At 41.0% G+C, this 20,990-nt stretch overlaps 1 protein-coding gene across 2 annotated transcripts; it reads right to left on the bottom strand.

The window, feature by feature from the left end:
* Nucleotides 1–1,172: 1,172 nt before the first annotated feature.
* Nucleotides 1,173–15,224, bottom strand: kcnip1b (Kv channel interacting protein 1 b; the record flags this gene model as incomplete). 2 transcript variants are annotated; one of them, XM_080779459.1, is made up of 8 exons in its annotated part: nt 1,173–1,476; nt 2,410–2,472; nt 3,292–3,396; nt 3,494–3,601; nt 3,705–3,775; nt 3,872–3,941; nt 4,389–4,516; nt 15,137–15,224. In XM_080779459.1, 8 exons carry the CDS (start codon nt 15,222–15,224, stop codon nt 1,429–1,431), a joined length of 681 nt encoding a protein of 226 aa, XP_080635585.1. In that variant the 3' UTR covers nt 1,173–1,428. The 2 variants fall into 2 exon arrangements, with proteins under 2 accessions (XP_080635585.1, XP_080635586.1); XM_080779460.1 differs by lacking the exon at nt 15,137–15,224 and adding an exon at nt 7,192–7,249.
* Between the last annotated feature and the right edge of the window lie 5,766 nt (nt 15,225–20,990).

The raw sequence follows: 20,990 nt of genomic DNA, 5'->3' as shown, positions 1-20,990 counted from the left end.
ACAAAAAACAAAACACAAACAAACAACAAAGACTGACAGACAAAGAGGATAACCCAAGCTTTCCGTCGTACAGCTGCAATGTTGGTGAGTTTATCGTCGTTTAATTTAATAGAATCACATCAGATAGGACTTTTCTGTTTCATGAATGTCAGTGTCAACGTTTTGGAGCTTGCAACCAACTCTGGTGACTGCAGGAGAAGTCCAGGCTATGGACCAGAGCTGCAACCTAGCAGATGCCATGATGATGTAGCCTATGTTGGCAGGTTAATGTTGTTCATGTTCGTATATTCTTTTGGATGGGCAGAATACAGAACAAGAGGCTTCACAATATCTGAGGCTAGTAGGGTGGAAAGTAACTAAGTAAATTTACTTCAGTACTGTACCTATACAATTTTCAGGTATTTGTACTTTTCTGGAAACTTACAGTGTCACTGGTATGGTGGTACCCTAGGATACTTTGGCGTAGGCTATTCCAGAAAGTTTGTAATTTAAAAAGGCAAAGGATATTTTAAATGTCAACATCTTTGAAAGATAGCAGCACGTAATATTTTCACTAATTTACTTTACAAATAGATGAAATATGGACATACAAGGTTTAGGTTTCTATCCGTCTCGTACCACCAGCTCAGAGTCAGTGAACTGTGTTGGATAATATCACCATGGGCAGTTTTGGGCACTTCATTTTGATACAGAAGTCAAACTTGCATTATACATTATTAGATATCAGACAAGAAAGCAACCAGGAAAATATGCAGTACATGACAATTTAATGCACATACTATTGCACACAACATTACCCTTGTTAAAACGTACAAAGGAAACTTATCTCGAATATTCTTGAATTCCTAATGCATCATAACTGGCATTCAGACAAAAGCAAAGCATTGGAACAGTGGAAACATAACACAACACTTCACTTTATGCCAGTCAACCACTATGCATTAAATAAATAGTTATCTTAGACTAAGACTTGTTCAGACAAAGCTTTTTAGAGGGCATTTCAAAACCTCTTGCATGCTATTTCTTTTGTCATAATGAACACTTTACTTGAAATATCGCCTCACTTGGAAGCAGACTTCTAAAGAGTGTTTCCATCTTAACAGACCTATCTTGATGGGAGGACTAAGAAAAGGTTCCATGTCCAAGTCTGTTAGATGAGTCACGCTGTATTGTGTTACAACTCCACAAAGAGCTGAGAGTATAATGCTGGTTCTATAGAGTGATCAGTATTTTGTTCCGGTCCAGAGCCTCCCTTCAGGCCATTGTGGTCATAGTGTGTCCAGCACTATGAAAAGCACAAGTTGGACAAGATAAGAGTAGGATGAGAGATTGAATGGGTTGCACATGTTTATCAACGCACATGTACACTTGGTACAGTACACACAGCCTGAGTTCTCCCATTCTGTCTGTCTTCTCTGATGTCCCCTCCTACATCACATTTTCAAATAGCTGCATGGATCGCATCATTGTTTCATCCTGGAACAAAGGAAGAACAATCATGATTCAAGAACCAGCCTCACTTAGATATGTAACAGCTATTGGAATTGTATATAAGGTCATTTGAATAAATATTAGAGCCCTAGAGCGATTACTATGTAACTCAGGCAGAACACCACCCGCCACCACCAGAGGGCACAAAAACAAAAGAAAACTTTAATTTAAATTTAAAGTTATTACAATTTACGAGCTGCGTTCGCTTCCCGCGTTTGCGTGTGTTACTTGTTACTATAGTGCCACAAGTTCACAACACATGAATCTAGTGCCACTTCCTGTGTTGTGTGTGTGTGAACCAACACATAGCTTATAGTATATGCGGGACAATCAACTGTGAGCTATGCTATTATATTGACAAACGTTGCACTCTGTCTTAATTACAATCTTAATTTTCATACTAGACATGGGAGCAGCTGAGGACACGATGCCATCATCTGCACTGATGGAAGATGCTTTCTGGTGTTGACGCTGCTGCTGGTAAGTGTTGGACAGTTTATTAAGAATTTTTTGGAAGTTTAACTTGAGGCCCACAAAAGCCAACCTATTGATGATTTGTTGTACGACAACATATGACAGAATTAAAAATTATAATTTTCCCATAACCTGGACAGTAGGGAGGGTTGATGTATAATGTAAAATGATCTGTAGAATGTAAACAATCTACATCTTTGGATGTTGGGGGTTAAACGTGAGCAACAGGAGGGCAGGATAAACAAAGAACTATCCAAAGCTTGTGGTTTTATTTCTAGCCTCTGCATATCGATCACTTGGGTTGAGTACAGCAAGCTAATTATTTGCTTCAACAAACTCTACATGCCCATTTCATATCAGTGGAGTGGACATTCTATGCAGCGGTCCTTTAATTGTCAACAGTGTATTGCATTTGTGTGCATGTGTATGTGTATGGTAACATACCTCCTGGCATGCCAGAATGAACTCATCCAAAGTGACAACTCCATCCTTGTTTTTATCCATTTTCTATGGGAAAACAAACAAAACAAAACAATTGTATTACTTTCAAGCGGAAAGTAATCTCTTTGAGGTTGGAGTTTAATTTGTGAACTCACATTAAAGGTTGGTGGTGTTTTCAAAACATTGCAACCTTTAAAAGTTAGCACATTATTAAGCCTTTGATAAGTTTTCCATCAAATTCACCTCCTATTTGTTGGCAAGTCTCTGGAATTTCCTGCTTTTAAGGGATAACACTTTAACAGCCATTCATTTGTCATAAGGAGTGGTCACCATTTATGCCCATTGCCCACAGTACCAGATCTTCTTTGATTCGATGTTTCATGGTACAATACTGTACATATTTGATGTTTTTTATATCAGTGGTAGTATAAAGAACAATATGGTCAAGCTTGGTTATAAATTTTTATTCCTGTAAGCGTATACTATAGAGTAACTAGTAAGAAAATCATATTTAGTATAGCTAAATTGTGGACCCCTGATATGCGAGTAGATTTGGGTGTAGATCGAAATATCATATTGAGAGCAATATTTGTGGCAAATAATACATTTTGCAGAACAATTTGTCGGTTCATAGTCGAGAAATATTCATTAATCGAAATGAATTGCACATTTATAATACCTATTAGTTTAAAACTTTGTATTCAATATAAGTACTTTCCATAGAGTTAAGTCCATTTATGTTGATCACGTGACATCCCCATGAAAATTAAGGCGCCTAGTGTCAATGTACTGTATCCTATACATTTTTTAATTACCTTGTATAGGATAATGAGATGTTTGGATTGAGAACATGTTTTATGACATGCATGCTGTAGGCGAATTAACCTGGAAGAAAGCATCCACATGCTGTTGTGGGACGTCCCCCTTAAGCGCAGGGTAGGTGTATTTGCCCATCATGTCATAAATGGCACTTACAATCTCGGTCATCTCCTAAAGAAAGAAATGTAGGAAACAATGTTTTACCAAGGCATGTATAGTGACACCTATAACATAACACAATTGCACATCTTCCACTTCTATACTGTACCTCTCTGTTAATGTATCCATCTCTGTTAATATCGTAAAGGTGGAAAGTCCACTCCAGCTTCTCTCTTAGTGACCCCCGGAGTAGTGTTGACAAACCCATTACAAAGTCCTGTCAGCAACAGACGGGGATAGAGGTAGAGAACATTGAGGCGAGAGACTTCATCAAGCAATATGTAATCAATATTTATTTTCTTCTAAATATTACTTGTTACCTCAAATTTTATAGATCCGTTGTTTGTTGTGTCAAATGCATTAAATAGATAATGTGCATATGTGGTTGCATCTGCAAGAAGAAAAAAATAATGAAGACAATTGTAGGCTATATGAAGTCTTGAGGTTATAATATTCTTGTTTAGCATGGGTGAACGCAGTGTCCTACCTCCATGGGGGAAGAACTGAGCGTAGATGTGTTTGAATGTGTCCTCATTCACCACACCACTCGGACACTCCTGTGGGAAAACAACACTCAACTGTTGTCGTTTTTAAGTCAGCAATAACAATACATTGAAAGAGAATTAAGGAAACTACTTGGCATTATCTCAATGGCTAGCATTAATATACCATCTGTAGTTTCAGATTTAGGTAATTGTAACAGATTTGGTGACAGTGTCTGTGTCATTGACACGTTTCTGTTGCTGTTGATTTGATCGAGGCTAACAAAATGTTAATGACTAGCTAGCCGAGGCTAATTATAATGATCTGGGCTGTTACTGTTTTGCAATATGTCTCGAACAACCCTCAAGGCACATTTTGTCTATGGCCTACTGTATGTCAAACTGAAATATGTCTGCCGTACTAAGAAAGTCTGCTTGCTGACAGCCTGACACTACCAGATAAATACAAATAAAAAAACATAAAAACTATCAAACTAACAGACATGAGATGGTTGTGCTCACATTCTTGAATCCACGGTAGAGAATCTGTAGCTCCTGCTTGGTGAAGTTAGTCTGTGCTTCCAACTGCTCAAGACCCTCAGGTCGGTGACACACCACGGTCATCATCTCCAGCTCCTCATCTGTCTTATCTACAGAGACGAGAAACATGCATAGTGATGATGATGAATGTGTTTAATGTGCATTATTAAAACATAACCCCTGTTTAACGGATATCCACAAACACCTGTGGTAGAACTGTGTGAACCACAGTTGTTCTGAAGCTGTCATGACAGAGACAGCTGCAGTGGTGATGGGAAAAATTGAGTCAGATGGAAACGTCTTACAACATGAGGAAAGCAGGAAAAAGAGGTCAAAACTCTCAGGAAAAGTGGGAGAGAAAAAGTTCAAGTGGAACATATAGTATAGAGGTTAAAGAGACCTTGTCTCTTTTGTTCAAATAGCAGTTTGTCCAGTTGTAACCTAGGTGTGAAAATGTCTAAAACATGAATTGATAAACATCAATTAATTACCAGCTGCCTTATTATATCTGCGGAATTGTGCTATGAAATGTGTCTTATGAAATGTGTCTATGTGTTTGCAAACAGCAGCCTGCCGTGCTGGTTTGCAGTGTTGCCAGTTCTGCTTGATATAATCGACTTTGGGCTAGTTTTCCTGTAACATAGCTTAATATTCATGGTTGTGTGTTTCTTTAGTTTGGGCTTATTTCTGAAGAAGTTGCTTATTTGGACTTGCTTTCATGATTCTTTTTGAAAATAGCTGATAGTAAGTAAAGTGGTGAAACTGGTTGCTTCTTTTGGGTTTGTTTTCATAGACCTGGTCGCTTAATGTTTCACTCATAGAATCTGGAAATCTAGCTTTTCACCCAAACAGAATACAGATAGCATTTGTAGCCTGCGTGGCGGTTCGCAGGTACAGCAGGGGTCCCAGCTGAGGTCGTGGCGTCCGCAGACTAGAATCCCTTGGTGAAATAGCATTGGTGCACAACGTGATAAAGACTTTAGACTTTAGACTTTAGACTTTTCATGTCGCGCACACCCTAGAAGGCGCTCGCGCACCACAAGGGGAGCACGCACCACAGTTTGGGAACCACTGCCTTAGAGTATATATTAATAGAGACGGCACCGGATTCCTCCTCCCATCCACTTGCATTAAGTTGTTCAAAAGCGCATGAAAACTGTGAAATAGCATTAGCCATGAAGCACTTTATGTTCAACACAAACTGTGCTCCTCAGCATCTTTTTTGACAGCGCTAACGGCATGTTTCATCACTAGCTGTCCCAGTGGTCTACTGATGATGATGATGATGGATATTAGAGTAAGTGCTGGTTGTCGTGGTGCTGCTCAAAGGGTGAATGAGAAACCTGTAGATAAGTGATCAGCTTTAGAGAACATTGAGATGCAGGACATTACATTTTAATTTGGACCATTGTTCATGGCCAAACCCGTTAACATCTAACCATTTGAAGTTTATTTTGAACACACTTTAGAACATTTTGTGAATGAAGGAAATTAATTATTAGTTCATTGTTGGGATGCCCTTCACAATCAGTGCTTTTGAATTCCCAGGGATGGTCGTTATTAAAGCTTAAGGCCAGCTTAATTAGTGGTCTTGCTCTTGATGAAATTGAAGATCAATCCCTCTGATTAACTATATGCACAAGGGTAATTGGTTATTCGTCTTTACTCTTCTCTCAAAGGAAAGAATCCACTGCATTATGAGATGAGACTTTTGAATGGCGTTAATATTGTATTGTTCTTGTACATCCACTTACAGTACAGAAAGTGAGCGCTTCAGTACAGTAAGTAAGCACAAGCAGTCCCTGCAGGACCTTGACAACGTTGCCTAACGATTATGTTTCAGTTGAGTGGTCTATTTTATGTAATGTCAACAGGCCAGAGACGCACTGGTATATTTCCGCGTGTCTATCTGTATAATACAGTCATTTACTGCTGTGTCGTGCTGCTGTATAACTTCATCATGCATCCAGTGTGTAGTCAGAGCTGAGAGTTGTTCATGCGTTCCACTTATGCCCCCACAACCCAGTCTCCATGGCAACGTGGTTCTCAAGCATAAGCCCAGAGAGAGGTACGATATGTGAGCTGAGTGTTAATGCACATGCTCTTGTTCAATCAACCCCCCCCGGCACTGACACTCACACTGACTCTAATACCCTGGACTCTGGGGTGATGGTTTTGATCTCCGTCTTTCCCAAGGGCATCTGCATGTATGACATGTTATAACCCTCCGCCATCACCGTGGTAATGGTCTATCTATGCTATTTTCTATATCCCTCAGCCATCATGGTAATGTAATATTATCTATCTCACACCACTGATTCTGCCTCCCATCTCTCACACTTCTGTTGCCCGTTCGTTCAGTAAGGTTTTTTTGTCCATTCATTCAGTAAGGTTTGTGTTTTTGTCGAACTAGCTATATTTACACTCCGCTCTGCTGCTTTTGACATTTCTTGTATTTCTTAACATTGCTACTTAAACGTAAACCGTACGTAAACCACTTCAGGTTTAGGTAAAAGGAGATCAAATGTGGCTAACCGACAAATGAACTTCCCCAATACGGCGTATTCATTCCACAGTAATATCACTATAAGCTCTTCATTGTTAAGACGATTTCATTTAATGGACCTTTGCAAATATTTGGCAGTTGACATGTGTCATTCTCCAATAGAGAAACAATACATTAATCAATAATCATTGATGGGCATTCCCACCGACCCAAATGATTATCTGATCGCTTGCATCTATTTAACCGTCTTCCCTGTCTTTCTGGTGATCATTGACGTACCTCTGGAGGGTCTCCTCTGCTTGGTTTGCATGGTCAAAGTGCCCACCACTGCACCCATGTTGTCAGTCACCGTGGAAACCAGCCTATTCAAGCAGCCCAGAGAGTAGTCCTTTATGTATTTCTGAGGTTTTTTTGTGAGAAGCCTTTTGTATCTTTTCCATCTATTGCTCAGTATCTTTGAGAGGCATTCCTTTTATCTCCTCAGTGGCTTTAGATCTATCTGATGAATGTCCTTCTTTCTCATACGGTGTTTCTCGGTTTACTGATCTCTCTCTCTCTCTCTCTCTCTCTCTCCAAACACACGTTGCCCTTCCGTTACCACTCCCCTTCTTCTTCATCTTTTTTTCTTTCTCCTCTTCTTTTCTCTTGCTGCCCTGTTGTCAGATAACATCAGTAACTGTTGCAGTACCTCCCCCCACCCCACTCAGCAAATAGTGGCTAATGCAAAGCGTGTAACGGCTCAGAGGGCTTTGTTCTTTGCATTTATCATACTAGTGTACATTTCCCGCTTTTTTGCTCTTCCATCGAGACACACACACACACACACCGCCAGCCCAGGTTGTCTATACCCCGGACAGTGTTGTGGGGTCTGGGGTGTCGGGAGACGAGGAAGCTGCGGGGGGTTTGGGGAAACTGTTTGACATTGTGGTTGCCCCCATAGGGCAGAAGTGAAAGCTATTTTGGAGTTGCACTCTGACTATAGACGAATCCACAGAGCTGTGCCCTGTATAGGCCAGGTGGACATTGTCACCTGGTGGAGAAGAGAAAAATATATAAGTTTCTGCAACACAACAGTGATTTATAGCATTTGTGGTGCACCAATGGAAGTGAAATTGCTTTTTGCGTCAGGCACCTCCAATGTGTTTATTATAATTTGGGGCACATCATATTCGGTCATGATTTGTGTAGTTTGTAGACGGGCCCCGTCTACAAACATTTTTGTATTGAATGGATGGGGAAAAAAATCTGATTAGGCCACTGGCCATGGTTTTGTTAAGAGAGGAGAGGTACCACTGACCATGGTTTTGTTAAGAGAGGAGAGGTACCACTGACCATGGTTTTGTTAAGAGAGGAGAGGTACCACTGACCCTGGTTTTGTTAAGAGAGGAGAGGTACCACTGACCATGGTTTTGTTAAGAGAGGAGAGGTACCACTGACCATGGTTTTGTTAAGAGAGGAGAGGTACCACTGACCATGGTTTTGTTAAGAGAGGAGAGGTACCACTGACCATGGTTTTGTTAAGAGAGGAGAGGTACAACTGACCATGGACTTGTTAACCCATTCTGACCTGAGATCAGATTCATACGAGGTTTCCGCTGGACACACACTGGTCTGATTGACCCTTTCTGACCTGAGATCAGATTCTAAAAAAATGTCAGTCGTTCTTCGATTTTTCAAAAATAGCAGACCTACAAGCTCGTAGCGCGCCACTCGGTGGCGCGCTATGAGCTTGTAGATCTGCTATTTTTAAATAGCTAAAGCATAACATGATGCTAACCCCAAAAGGGGTTCCCGTCCAGAATGGGTTAAGAGAGGAGAGGTACCACTGACCATGGTTTTGTTAAGAGAGGAGAGGTACCACTGGCCATGGTTTTGTTAAGAGAGGAGAGGTACCACTGACCATGGTTTTGTTAAGAGAGGAGAGGTACCACTGGCCATGGTTTTGTTAAGAGAGGAGAGGTACCACTGACCATGGTTTTGTTAAGAGAGGAGAGGTACCACTAGCCATGGTTTTGTTAAGAGAGGAGAGGTACCACTGACCATGGTTTTGTTAAGAGAGGAGAGGTACCACTGACCATGGTTTTGTTAAGAGAGGAGAGGTACCACTGGCCATGGATTTGTTAAGAGATGATTCTGTGACTGACTATGTCACGCACGTCCCTCAGGAGGGTGTTGGGGACAATGTCAAGGTTGCCGGTTTCATTGTGGAAACAATCTTTATAAGGGAGGATAGTGTAATGGGTGGGCACTAGTCCAGTGTAATGCACAAATCACGGTGGATATTCATTCTAAAGGCTCATACATAGTCTGGATTTTCGGTGGTTAGGTGACCACCGAACTACAACATGACGTCACGAGCCGCGGTGAAGAGCAAACCACCGCCACCGCTCAACGTTATTTCAGCTCCGGTGGTCAGCTCACCACCGGAGCGGTGGTCACCTCACCACCGAAAATCCAGACTATGAATAAGCCTTAATCCTCTTTGGTGATTTCTTAAAAAAATATATATATATATATTAAGGAGTAGGATGAATGGTGTTGCTCTTGCAGCCTTAACTTCTTCCTCATAGGTGTGAAGATTGTTTCTTAATATTTCTACCACATTTCTACTTTTGCGATTCTCTGTATACTCTCTCTTCAGGGCTCTGGTGGTTTTATCAGGAGCGTACATGTTCCCCAGGTTCTATGTTCCCCACCATGCAAAAAAGGTTCTTTGTTCCCCACTTAGAATAAACCTAAACCTTCACCAGAAACCTAAGTAATTTTTGTAATTCTAGTAAGACTAAAAGTATTTTAGCAACTTAGTCTTAGTGTTACTTTTAGTAGCAAATTCTGATTTAAGCTCAGTCTTTGAACAATCCATTGAACTTTAGGCCTGCCTAGGCTACTTAAACTATCTAGTCTTGGCCAACTAAAAATGAACACTGGCATAAAATAAACTAAAACATTAGTTAACAATTGCTCAGACTCTTCAACAAAGATGGTACTTATATACAATTGTATAGTACAAAACACTGAAGTCCTTAAACCAGAAACCTAACGCTAACCGTAAAGCCTAAGGTAAGTGCAGGGGAACATAGAACCTGGGGAACATAGGGATGACCCCGTGTCATCAAGCCAAGGCAAACCTTTGGGCTTAGACTGAAAACAAAACTCTTAGTGCGGGCAGCAGAGGTAGAGCGGCCGTCCTTGGAATCCAAAGGTTCCGGGTTTGATTCCCGGTTCCTCTTGGCTAATGTCCTTGAGCAAACACTGAACCCCTAACTGCTCCTGATGAGCAGGTTGGTGCTTTGCATGGTTTCACTTTCCTCCCTTCGGTGTGTAAATGTGTACATTATAATGTAAAGCGCTTTGGATAAAAGCGCTATATAAATGCAGTCCATTTGCCATGCAGTCCATTTTATCACTAAAGAGAACTGTGGCTCTTCCCCAGTGTGTGGAGATGGCTGGTTTATATGTAGATTAAACCCAGTCTTCTGGAGTAATCCTCAACAAGTCAATCTGAGGTGGCAGGTGCTATTGTTTGTGGAATTGTGTTTACAGTGAAATCATCAATGCCTATCATTCATCAGGCAGAAAACATGAAACAAAGCAGTAGCTCTCCTTACTTAACTGCACACACACACACACACACACACACACACACACACACACACACACACACACACACACACACACACACACACACACACACACACACACACACACAGAGAGAGAGAAGAAAAAACACAAACATCCAGGTGGCGAATTCATTATTGAGATTACTATGAGAAACCTACTATTTTCCACCACTTCAAGCATACAAGCATGCGCATTCAGTAAATCTCAGTCCCTGGTGTTAGTTACATTTGTTCTTTCTTCTATGCCCCCCTCCCCCCCTTCTCTGTCTCTTCTCCTCAGCATCCCTTTCCCCAACTACACATTTTACTCTCTCCCTACCAAATCCCATCAGAGAAGACTGCAAATGTCCATTCATGACTCTATAAAAGAAAGCTAATTCATGTTTAATTTTTCCCCTGAAGACGTCATTTAAAACCACAGTATAGATTTTGCCTTGTTGAACCTAGCAACTATACAGTTTATAGGCCTACAGACCTTATACAACTGTAATGATATTACTTATATATCACCCACATAGTCAGTAGTCACAGCTTCCTTTTACATCTCAGATTGCAGTAAACATGGTAAAATATCATTGTTTTTTATTTATTTTGAAAGCGTTCTCTTTTTGTTGTCATGTGCTACTGGTGAGCGGAGAGTTGACAGCCTCACAGGTGACCTTACAAAGGAACTTTTGAGGACATTGTGTTACTGAAACAAAGCCACAATTGTGGCTATAAACTAAAGAAGTAGAATTATAGGCCTATATTAGCGATATTGTTATTCTACTTTTTGGACAACAGGTGGCAGCAATGTAAGCTCCTCTTTGGCACTGCCAGGTTTTTTGCATTTGATTGCAATCAGATCAGATAATTGACATTGTGCAATGGTAGGCCTATATAATATAACTGGTACAACATGCAATATTGCCGTGCCAGAATAATGAAAAATGATGGGCTCTAATTATGAAAACCATGACAACAAGTGTGGAGGAAATGGAAAACGAATGCAGAGAATAGAGTACAGAGAGTGAGCGAAGGCGAGGGATAAAAATAAACAGGAGAGCGGGGAGGTGTTACATAAAAATGGGTAGAGATTATTTAAAATTTTAAAGCAGAGACATGCTGTCAGCTTCAATCCACGCCTTTACAGCTACAGAGAAATGTAGAGAGCAGTGTGTGTGTGAGGGTGATTAGGGTAGATGATGAACACACTGAAAAGTTAATGCACTTCATTTAACTACTGTGGTAGCTGGTTACAATGTTAATGTTAAGATGCAATGGTCGTGAAGGGGAATAGGACTATACTATTATTTTTGTGGTATGTGTGCTGACCAGGTGAGCCACTAAGGTGCCCTGTCTATTAGTGTTATTTTTATCCATCATTTATGAAGAATTAACAAGTTTGAGAAAAATAGCTGAGTTGTGAAACCGTGGGCCTGTAGGAGGCGTTCCACAGCCATTTATGGATAATTGCGGGGTTTATATGCGTGCATTCATTGTGTGGGCTTGCTGCACACATGGCACACAGTTTCACAGTGTTTGTTACAAAGCATGCATGCATACTTTATGCATAACAGTGTTTTAAAGATCTCAGCACGAACATGCACTGTATGCACTATTTCCATATTTATAAATACACAGCAATTATTTAGGAGTGAATACATTAAAAAGTATTGCACATCTCTTTGTTTTGACTAGCTTTCAGTTTACCGTGTATATATGAAGTACCTGAAAATATGCATTTCTAACCACATGCATGTAATGTACAGTATGACTAATGTCTAAGGTAATCTCTCCAGAGAGATGCTCTCGCTCTTGCTTCTCTGGGGCTGAGTTATGTTACTTGGCAGAGGGTACACACAGGGTACATCAAACCAATCTGTGTGGAGTGGATCTGTGACTTCCCCCGCATGCCATAAACATAATGAACTATATGATGATGAATAGGCTCTGTCTTTTTGAGGGGCGCTAGTAGCTAGCCCCTCCTATGCCCAGCTTTTTGTGTGTTTGTGTGTACCCCATAGAGATTGGCCGAACATTGAGCAAGCAAGGATAAAAACCTGTGTGAAGTGAGGGGCGCTCTTATCATCTTACAACATCGAGTAATAGTGAAAGTTTCAATATAATTGTGATGGGGAAATTATTTCATTATTATTGCTATTATTATTATGAAACTTCTTAGTTGAGATGAGTGATCTGATTATTAATTTAGTCAATGTAAAAGGTCAGACATTTTTAACCCATTCTGAACGGGAACCCATTTTGGTGCTGGCATCATGTCGTGCTTTAGCTATTGAAAAATAGCAGATCTACAAGCTCATAGCGCGCCACCGAGTGGCGCGCTACGAGCTTGTAGGTCTGCTATTTTTGAAAAATCGAAGAACGACTGACATTTTTCAGAATCTGATCTCAGGTCAGAATGACAGAATGACCAGGTCAGACCAGTGTGTGTCCAGTGGAAACCTCGTGTGAATCTGATCTCAGGTCAGAATGGGTTAAAGCAATGTAGGGGAGAATCACCTGTTCTTCCCAAATTAGCTGCCTATCGTTTAAAACATGCACGTGCAATGGTGCATCATCGGAGAGAGCACTTTCTTAGTTTTCTAATCACGCTGGTGGTATATCAACATGAAGAGATGGGTCTATGTTGCACTGTGCTAAAATATTTAATCATTGTTAAGCAGCACTCATAACAACACTTATATAATACCGAAGCCGAATACCGAATACTGAAACAAAGTCTTTAACTAATAACGCTCGATGGATGAGAGACAGGTACAGCAACATCATGTGGGAGCTGGACATGGCAACTCTAGGCTTGATTAAAACATGATTAATACCTACCAGTTATAACTTATGATAGATTATATCTGACAGCTTCCATAACCATCACTGTCTCTTTTATCGGTTTCTCCTGACTCTCATACATAACATACCAAAGACCTCTTGTCACTTGTACTTTAAATCAACTGTTATGCATAGTGCATCAACTCAGCAATACAATACAGAGAGATGGATCAATCCAAGATACACACAGCTCAAGGGTTTCAGTGCCGGACAATATTCTGTATAATTCAGCAATATACAGGACAGGTATGACCAGAGACTCCCTGTAATGAATTTGATCTCAATTTAATTTCAGCTCTAATGCCATCATTATTTGAGTTATGTTTTCCATGGCTTTTGAAGATTATGTCATGTGTCAGCCAAGTCTATGGGATTTTAGTTTAGAGTGTTTGTTTAGAGCACTAAACTAACACTTTAGTGGCCAATATGAATACAGTGGGCGCAACTCACTGTGTGGTTTTTAGTGTTGAGTATGCGGTTGCATGGGGGCTGTATATGGCCTGATTATTTCTTCATGAACAAGCTAAGTAAAAAGTCTTACTGTATGCTTGACTCCCTGAGGCCCTCAGGTCACATTTACATTGCTCTGTAGGAAAACAACTGAGGCAAGAGGTGTTCATTGAAATCTATATGATTATGTAACATTATTGAGGTCTACATTGGGGTGGCATTGAGTATAGAATGCTGCACTCAAATGAAAATGTGAGTTCTCATGGAAACGGAATGCAGTCTCTGCCTCTGAAAATAGCAGCTCTGCTGCATATATCCTTGAATAATCATGTGTGCAGTTCTGAACTGTGCTGACATGTTGTGAGCTTGTAGATCAGCCAGTTTTTGATGTGCGACACCGTTGTACGGCAGATTATAAATGAACCATCATTTGTTTCTGTCTAAAAGAAAAAGGCCAGTAGGGGCCACTGCTACCCTCATCTCACCTGTGTACCAGATGAATAGAGATAGGTACCTGTAAATGTGACAAAGAACAAAGTGCAATACAATCCTCAGTATTCAATATCGCTGAGAGTTTACAAATGGAACCAAATTGACCCATTTTTCCAGTCAGAGTTAAATCAATTCTATGGATTTTATTGTGTATCACTGTTACCGGAATGAAATTAAAAGAGGAACAGAGGTGGTGATAACTTAGAGTAAACCCATCACTCAGTTCTTGAGGCTATAGAAAACTGCTTCTCAACATGAGGTCAGGGTGGTCCCCAGCTAAATGCTTCTCAACATGAGGTCAGGGCCCGGGGGTCCCCAGCTAAAGGATGGAGAGTTAGGATTAACCAAATGGACCAGCACAGTTCCATTTTTGGTACCAGCCATTTGTTCAGGTTCAGAGTTAAATTGACACTGGGGATTTTGCACTGTAGATTGAGGTCCCAGAGATTCAAAATGTTTGAAATGGGGGCCTAATGCATATCTAACTGGTGTGGTGTCCTTGAAATACCCCCCCCCCCCCCCTCTCTCTCTCTCTCAATTACTACATCATGTCTTTTCTGGTCCATCAGACAGCCTGCAGGTTTAATCAATAAACTGGTATCCCGACTCCGACACAGCAAGCAGGCATTTTAACTCCATTTCAGGTGCCACCACATAGCATTTCAGGGCTTTTTCTTTGACTAGGATTGCTACTCATCAGTAGGCTACAAGCTGAAACTAAATTAGACACATCCAACTATAAAATAAAGTATGCAGTAAACAATAACATGGGCAAATAAATTGGTGAAAGACAAGACAAAATGTTAAGCTATTAAGGCTAGACATTACAGTACCTTTCGTGAGGGTTCCTGACACAAATCTTTGCAGAGACTGGATTAATTTGAGCACTCCCTGTCTGCAGCGGCTGGTACAACCAGCCATCCCAAAGCAAGTGGTGGCGGGTGATGGGGCCAAGTCTTCAAGAGAGGAGATTAATCCACTGTCCTCCAATATGGCTTCATAAAAAGAAATCCCTCTATAGGAATATAAAATGCAACAAGGAATTGTCCCAATAGGAGAGAAACAATTTAATAGTTTATGAGATTTGAGGTCGTAATGTCTTCTTGAGGAAATCTTCAGTGAAAAAACTGATATAAGCATGAAAGTCATTTACAAGATTGAGCATTTTCTGCACTTTTCCAACCCAGGTGAATGACTTTTAATGTCATACAAGTTTACGACTCCTTCCAGGTATCTGTTAAGTCAGACAGTTATTCCCAAACATGTGCATTTCACTGAAGTGTACACACGTGTTCTGAGGTTGTTGTGAGGAACGGGCATTAAACCACACAACAACAACAAAAAAAAGTCCACAGATAGGGAAGAGGCAGAAGATGAATTATTGAAGAACTTCCAGAAAGGAGAGCGTGAACCGTGAAGTGCCTTGAGCCATAAAAGTTCTGTATGTATACGTCTGGAGAAACACACTTTGGTCCACTTCTTCTCACCTCGCCTCTGTAATTGCCCAACCGGGCATTTCTTCTCCTATAATCTGTCTGTCTTTGTGTCCCGTCTGTTCCTCCAGTGGTCTGAGAGGCAGCAGCGTGTCTTTTGATCTAATACCAGTATAATACTAGTGTGTGTGTGTGTGTGTGTGTGTGTGTGTGTGTGTGTGTGTGTGCGTGCTCTGGGCTGCAGTGGGATTCCTGCGGCTGTGCTCCGTAGTGGAGCTCTGCCCCTCACAGATCCCTGCCTGCTGCAGAGAGTGCTGGCTGGCTACTGTCACGGCTGCACGCTTGCACCTAACCTCCCTCTTTTACTCTCCCCCCTCCCATCTGGCATGTGTGTTTTCTCACCGTCATCTTCACTTATAAGACTCTGTCTGTCTAACACACACACACACACACACACACACACACACACACACACACACACACACACACACACACACACACATCAAATGTGTGATTTGTGCATATGAAATTACATGTGTTGCAAATGACTCACTATGACGAGGCAATGGTTTCAGGCCTGTAAACATTCCCTGTGTCAAATAAATCACTGTGGCATTAAATTACAGATGGAACCATTTAACCTGCAGAAACTAGGGGTTGGGACTGCTGTGTCAGGATAATTCAAATGCATATACAATACAATGCAATACATTTACCATGCATTAATAACACATTTTTAAAGAGCTGCAAACGCCATCAGGTGGAATTTATTGCGTAGTACAATGGAATTTGGAACTCAATGGAACTCACTTGGTTAAAGGTCATCACACGTCACGCACAAATTCATATTCACATTCACTCACACATTCATGTGCAGTTTTGTGCACAGCCACACTGGAACGGATTATGTAAACTTGCAGTGTGTGGGGCGACTGAGCTTTTAGACCGTATTTTGTCTCTCAGTCCACTGAGCTGTGTAAATGCTTCGGTGAGTTCATGATGCGCTGCTTTCTCCTGATCTTTTCTCTCTCCATGGAGCTCTGTCTAGAAAAGTCACACAGATATTGCAGACGGGGCCACATCCCCCCACAACCCAGCCACTCACCCTGCATCCATTGTAGCAACTTATCGTATTTTGAATGGTCTCTATTCTCTGTGTAAATGCCACACATAAAATGTGTACAAAAAGGAAGGCATTCGTGACTTCAGGTATAGTTGTTCACACAATTCTGTTCCCAGGAGAGTAGAACTCGACTAGGGACGAGTAAAAATAGCAGCACAGACGTATTGTAAACCTATCAAAAAAGAGGATGAAAATGTCATGCAGGCTTTTCCTTCCAGTTTACAAATTGGGATCAAATGATATCCAAAAGCCCTTAGAGGCTGGGCTGCTCCTTTCACTCAACTGGACATTTTGGCCAAAGGGTGGTGCTAGTGGAAAGGCTATGGGATCACCAAAATCAGCACTGTTCAAAGTGTTCATCCCGCAATAGATTATAATAAGATGCATGTTGACGTTTTGGCCTGAGCGTGGTGCTAGAGAAAATCACTCAAATGTAGAAATAGAATCCAAAAGGGAAGCACGCACATCTCAATACATTCTACGGGTGCTGAATGGAAATTTGACCTAAAAGTGGCACTAGAGGAAAGGCCATGGGATCATCAAAATCACTAGGGGTCATCCTCCAGGGACCATGAAGGTGCACAGCAGATTTCATGGCAATCCACTCAGTAATTTTCCAAAGTGGTGGACGATCAATGGTATGATGAACCGGCATTAATATCCATCCTTAGAGACCTGCCGTTGAAAATCAGAAAAAGATCAACTTTGTACATTTACATTAGCTTGTGTGTTTAAAATCTAGATAAAGGGTTGAGGCTAATTCATTTCCTGTATTATATGGTAAATGGTGAAACTGCATTTATAAAACACCTTCATCCAAGGAAACCATGCAAGGCACTTCAGCTGCTCTCTTTTGTGTAATGATGCCTGATGGATTAACAATCAGCAATTTTGCCATTGCCTTACACAAAAAGACAGTACTTTTAGAGATTTTAAGCATGTGTAGAGAAACCAGCAGTATAGTAGAGGAAACTGTACAAAACGTTCATCACTGTAAGCTATAGCCATATTTCTTATGAAGAATATACTTTTATGAATATTGTTTCAGTCCTTTTGTACCACTTTCATTCAGGTTTTATGCTATAGCTTCTTACAGTCATTTTGGCAACTGCTACGTCTACAGTGTGCCACTGTTGTAACATTTGTAAAAGATGTGAGAAAATAGTAATACTACTGATGTGCTCTCTGCTTTGTCCTTTCATGCTGATACGAACATTCATAGAATATTCATAGAATATTGCAATTACTAGACCATCTACCACCTCTCTTTTTGCATTACTCGCAATCTGCAAGGAGCCTACTTTCTGTAATGTTTCTACATGCATGTGGTTATTGTGGATATAATTGTAGGTTATGTTGTTGGTTGACTGGGGTCATACAGTATAGGACATATTTGGTTAACTGGAATCATACCTGGAATCATTAGCCATAAACACACGTGTGCACGTGTGTTTCTCTCTAGACTTGCTCTACTTTTTCTTTGTATTATTTCTAACGCGTGCGCGCACACACACACACACACACACACACACACACACACACACACACACACACACACACACACACACACACACACACACACACACACACACACACACACACACATTTATATTCTGTGCAGGGAGTGTCATTTCCTCCCACAACCCATTCTGCCTTGTCCCTTTATCTCTTGAGGCTCTGAATATCTGCTGTAGTCCTACATTCTGAACCCAGGAGGAGGTGATGAAGCTAGGATGAAATAACATTTGTTATAACATTTGTGACTACAACCAAATAATGGTACAATCCCTACCCCATGCAGTTTAGCGAACTATTGTATACTGCCACCTGCTGGTGAAACATTACTATGACTAAAGAATAACTTCACAGATGACTGATAACTGATAACTTCTAGAGCCATAAGGGCCCATTTGGTGATCATGTGTACACTCCAGAGTTACAGACCCGTAAAGATCAATTTAGAACCCCCTTGGACCCCACTTTGAGAACCACTGCTCTAAGGATCCATTTAGAACCCCCTTGGACCCCACTCTGAGAACCACTGCTCTAAGGATCCATTTAGAACCCCCTTGGACCCCACTCTGAGAACCACTGCTCTAAGGATCCATTTAGAACCCCCTTGGACCCCACTCTGAGAACCACTGCTCTAAGGATCCATTTAGAACCCCCTTGGACCCCACTCTGAGAACCACTGCTCTAAGGATCCATTTAGAACCCCCTTGGACCCCACTCTGAGAACCACTGCCCATCTGCTGCCGTCTCACTCGTGCTTGCTCGGTGCTTCTGTAGACATATTCCAGCTACACTGTTCAATTTCATTACCAGATGTTGACTTCGACCTTGATCTCATCATCATGAACCAGTGAAGTGAACATGTTAATTTCATGTCCCCAAGGAAAGAATGTTTTAGTTTGACCAGATATATCTTTAGATGAAAGTGAGAACATTTTGTTGTTTCAGTTATTTATTTCAGTATTTACTACAATATGCATACCGTAAAACAACATTCCAATTAAACTGTTTGGATTGACATGACCGATGCCTGGCTGAATGCTTATATGGCCATGGTAAACTTGTACTGTAAGTTGTATCCATTTTACTCCAGCACTTGATCTGATCAATCACACAATCGCTTCTATCTAAAGAGACTTTGAGTAATGTCCCGTAGTTTAATCTATAGTCACGTAAACTAATGCTGTGCACTGTGTGCAGTGTGGGGCTATGCTAGCCTGGCTTTGGCCAGACACATAACGTGGATTCACTCACGCTTCCTCCCCGGGAGGAGGAGGCGTGAGTGAATCCACGTTATGTCAACTTATGTGTCTGGCCAAAGCCAGTATTTCCTGACTGCCTGCACAAACAAGGTTGCAACTCCATGGAAGCAAATGCTCCCAACTGTTGTACTAGCCATTGTAACCATAGCCTATAGAGTTGGTTGTAACTGTGAAGTGAATCGATATTGAGCAACTGCATGGCCTTCTCACCTGCAATGTTTAAGGACAGTTTTTTTTTGGATTGTATTATTAGGTCTAGGTGAAATAGAGTTTGTTTTCAGACGAGCATTGTTATTTTTGTGTTTTTCTTAGCCAGGGAATGCTATAGAAACATACCTACTGTATTGTGATTTGACCAACTTGTATAGCATGGAATGCCACATTTATTATGAACCATGAAAAAACTAACTAAGCAAGGCCAAGGAGTATAAATTAGAATGACGCTTTACACTTGGATGATGTTTTATTTTGTGAAATAATATATTTGGAATCTTTGTAGTTCCCCTGCTCTGGCAGATATCACATGGGGACATATAGGGATCTGACATACGAAGCTGGTATTGAGAATACAAAAAAGATATGAGATTATATACTGCATATTACTGTAACAAATAGTTCCTGTTTTACCTTTTGACCTAGTGTCAAAGGTTATTGTTTCTCAAAGTGGGGCACAGAAGTTTTAAGCTATTTAAAAAGAATAACAAGTACCACATGTACAAGCTTTCCTTTCATAAAGACATCTTTCTACACATTTTACACATTGCAAAAGCATTCCGCAAACGGATTTAACATTGTCGATGCAGAAAACTATATCAGAGGCTGGCTGCGGGCATGGGTTCAACGTTTCACTCCAGTTTTGCTGTGACTGGAAACGGGTCGGAGGCACACAACGTAAAAATGAATGCCGATGCCTGTGGCCCTGCATCTGTTGCCAAGTGATTACAGGCCAGTCATTTAGAAAGTGTATAGGGCAAGTTGTGGTTGGCCAATATCTTGAAGGCCTCTGTGAGCATGTGGGTGAATCATTTATTTGGTCAGAATTCAATGTAGTAAGCTCCTCCACACCTGATCCTGACACCTGTACATCGAAGGGCGAACATGGAGGATTATTTTAATAAAGATAGTGGTAGATCAGGTCTGTGGATGTTTGGGGGTCTTTGGCATGATTGAGTTGTGTAGCACCTGTCTCAGAGAACCCCTTTAACGGATGGCTTTAAATATGTACATGGCTCTCAGTACTTACCATGTTTCCCCCCAATCCCCCATACAAGCAACAAATCATTTACTCTGAGTTTTTCCGTAACTTTCCATTGACTCTTGGAAAACCACTCTCCATTCGTATCCAGTATAGCATGGG

The sequence above is a fragment of the Protomyctophum bolini genome (assembly GCF_963924005.1).
Source record: "Protomyctophum bolini genome assembly, chromosome: 13".
In the NCBI taxonomy this organism is placed as follows: domain Eukaryota; kingdom Metazoa; phylum Chordata; class Actinopteri; order Myctophiformes; family Myctophidae; genus Protomyctophum; species Protomyctophum bolini.
This window is presented reverse-complemented; position numbering and strand designations above follow the sequence as displayed.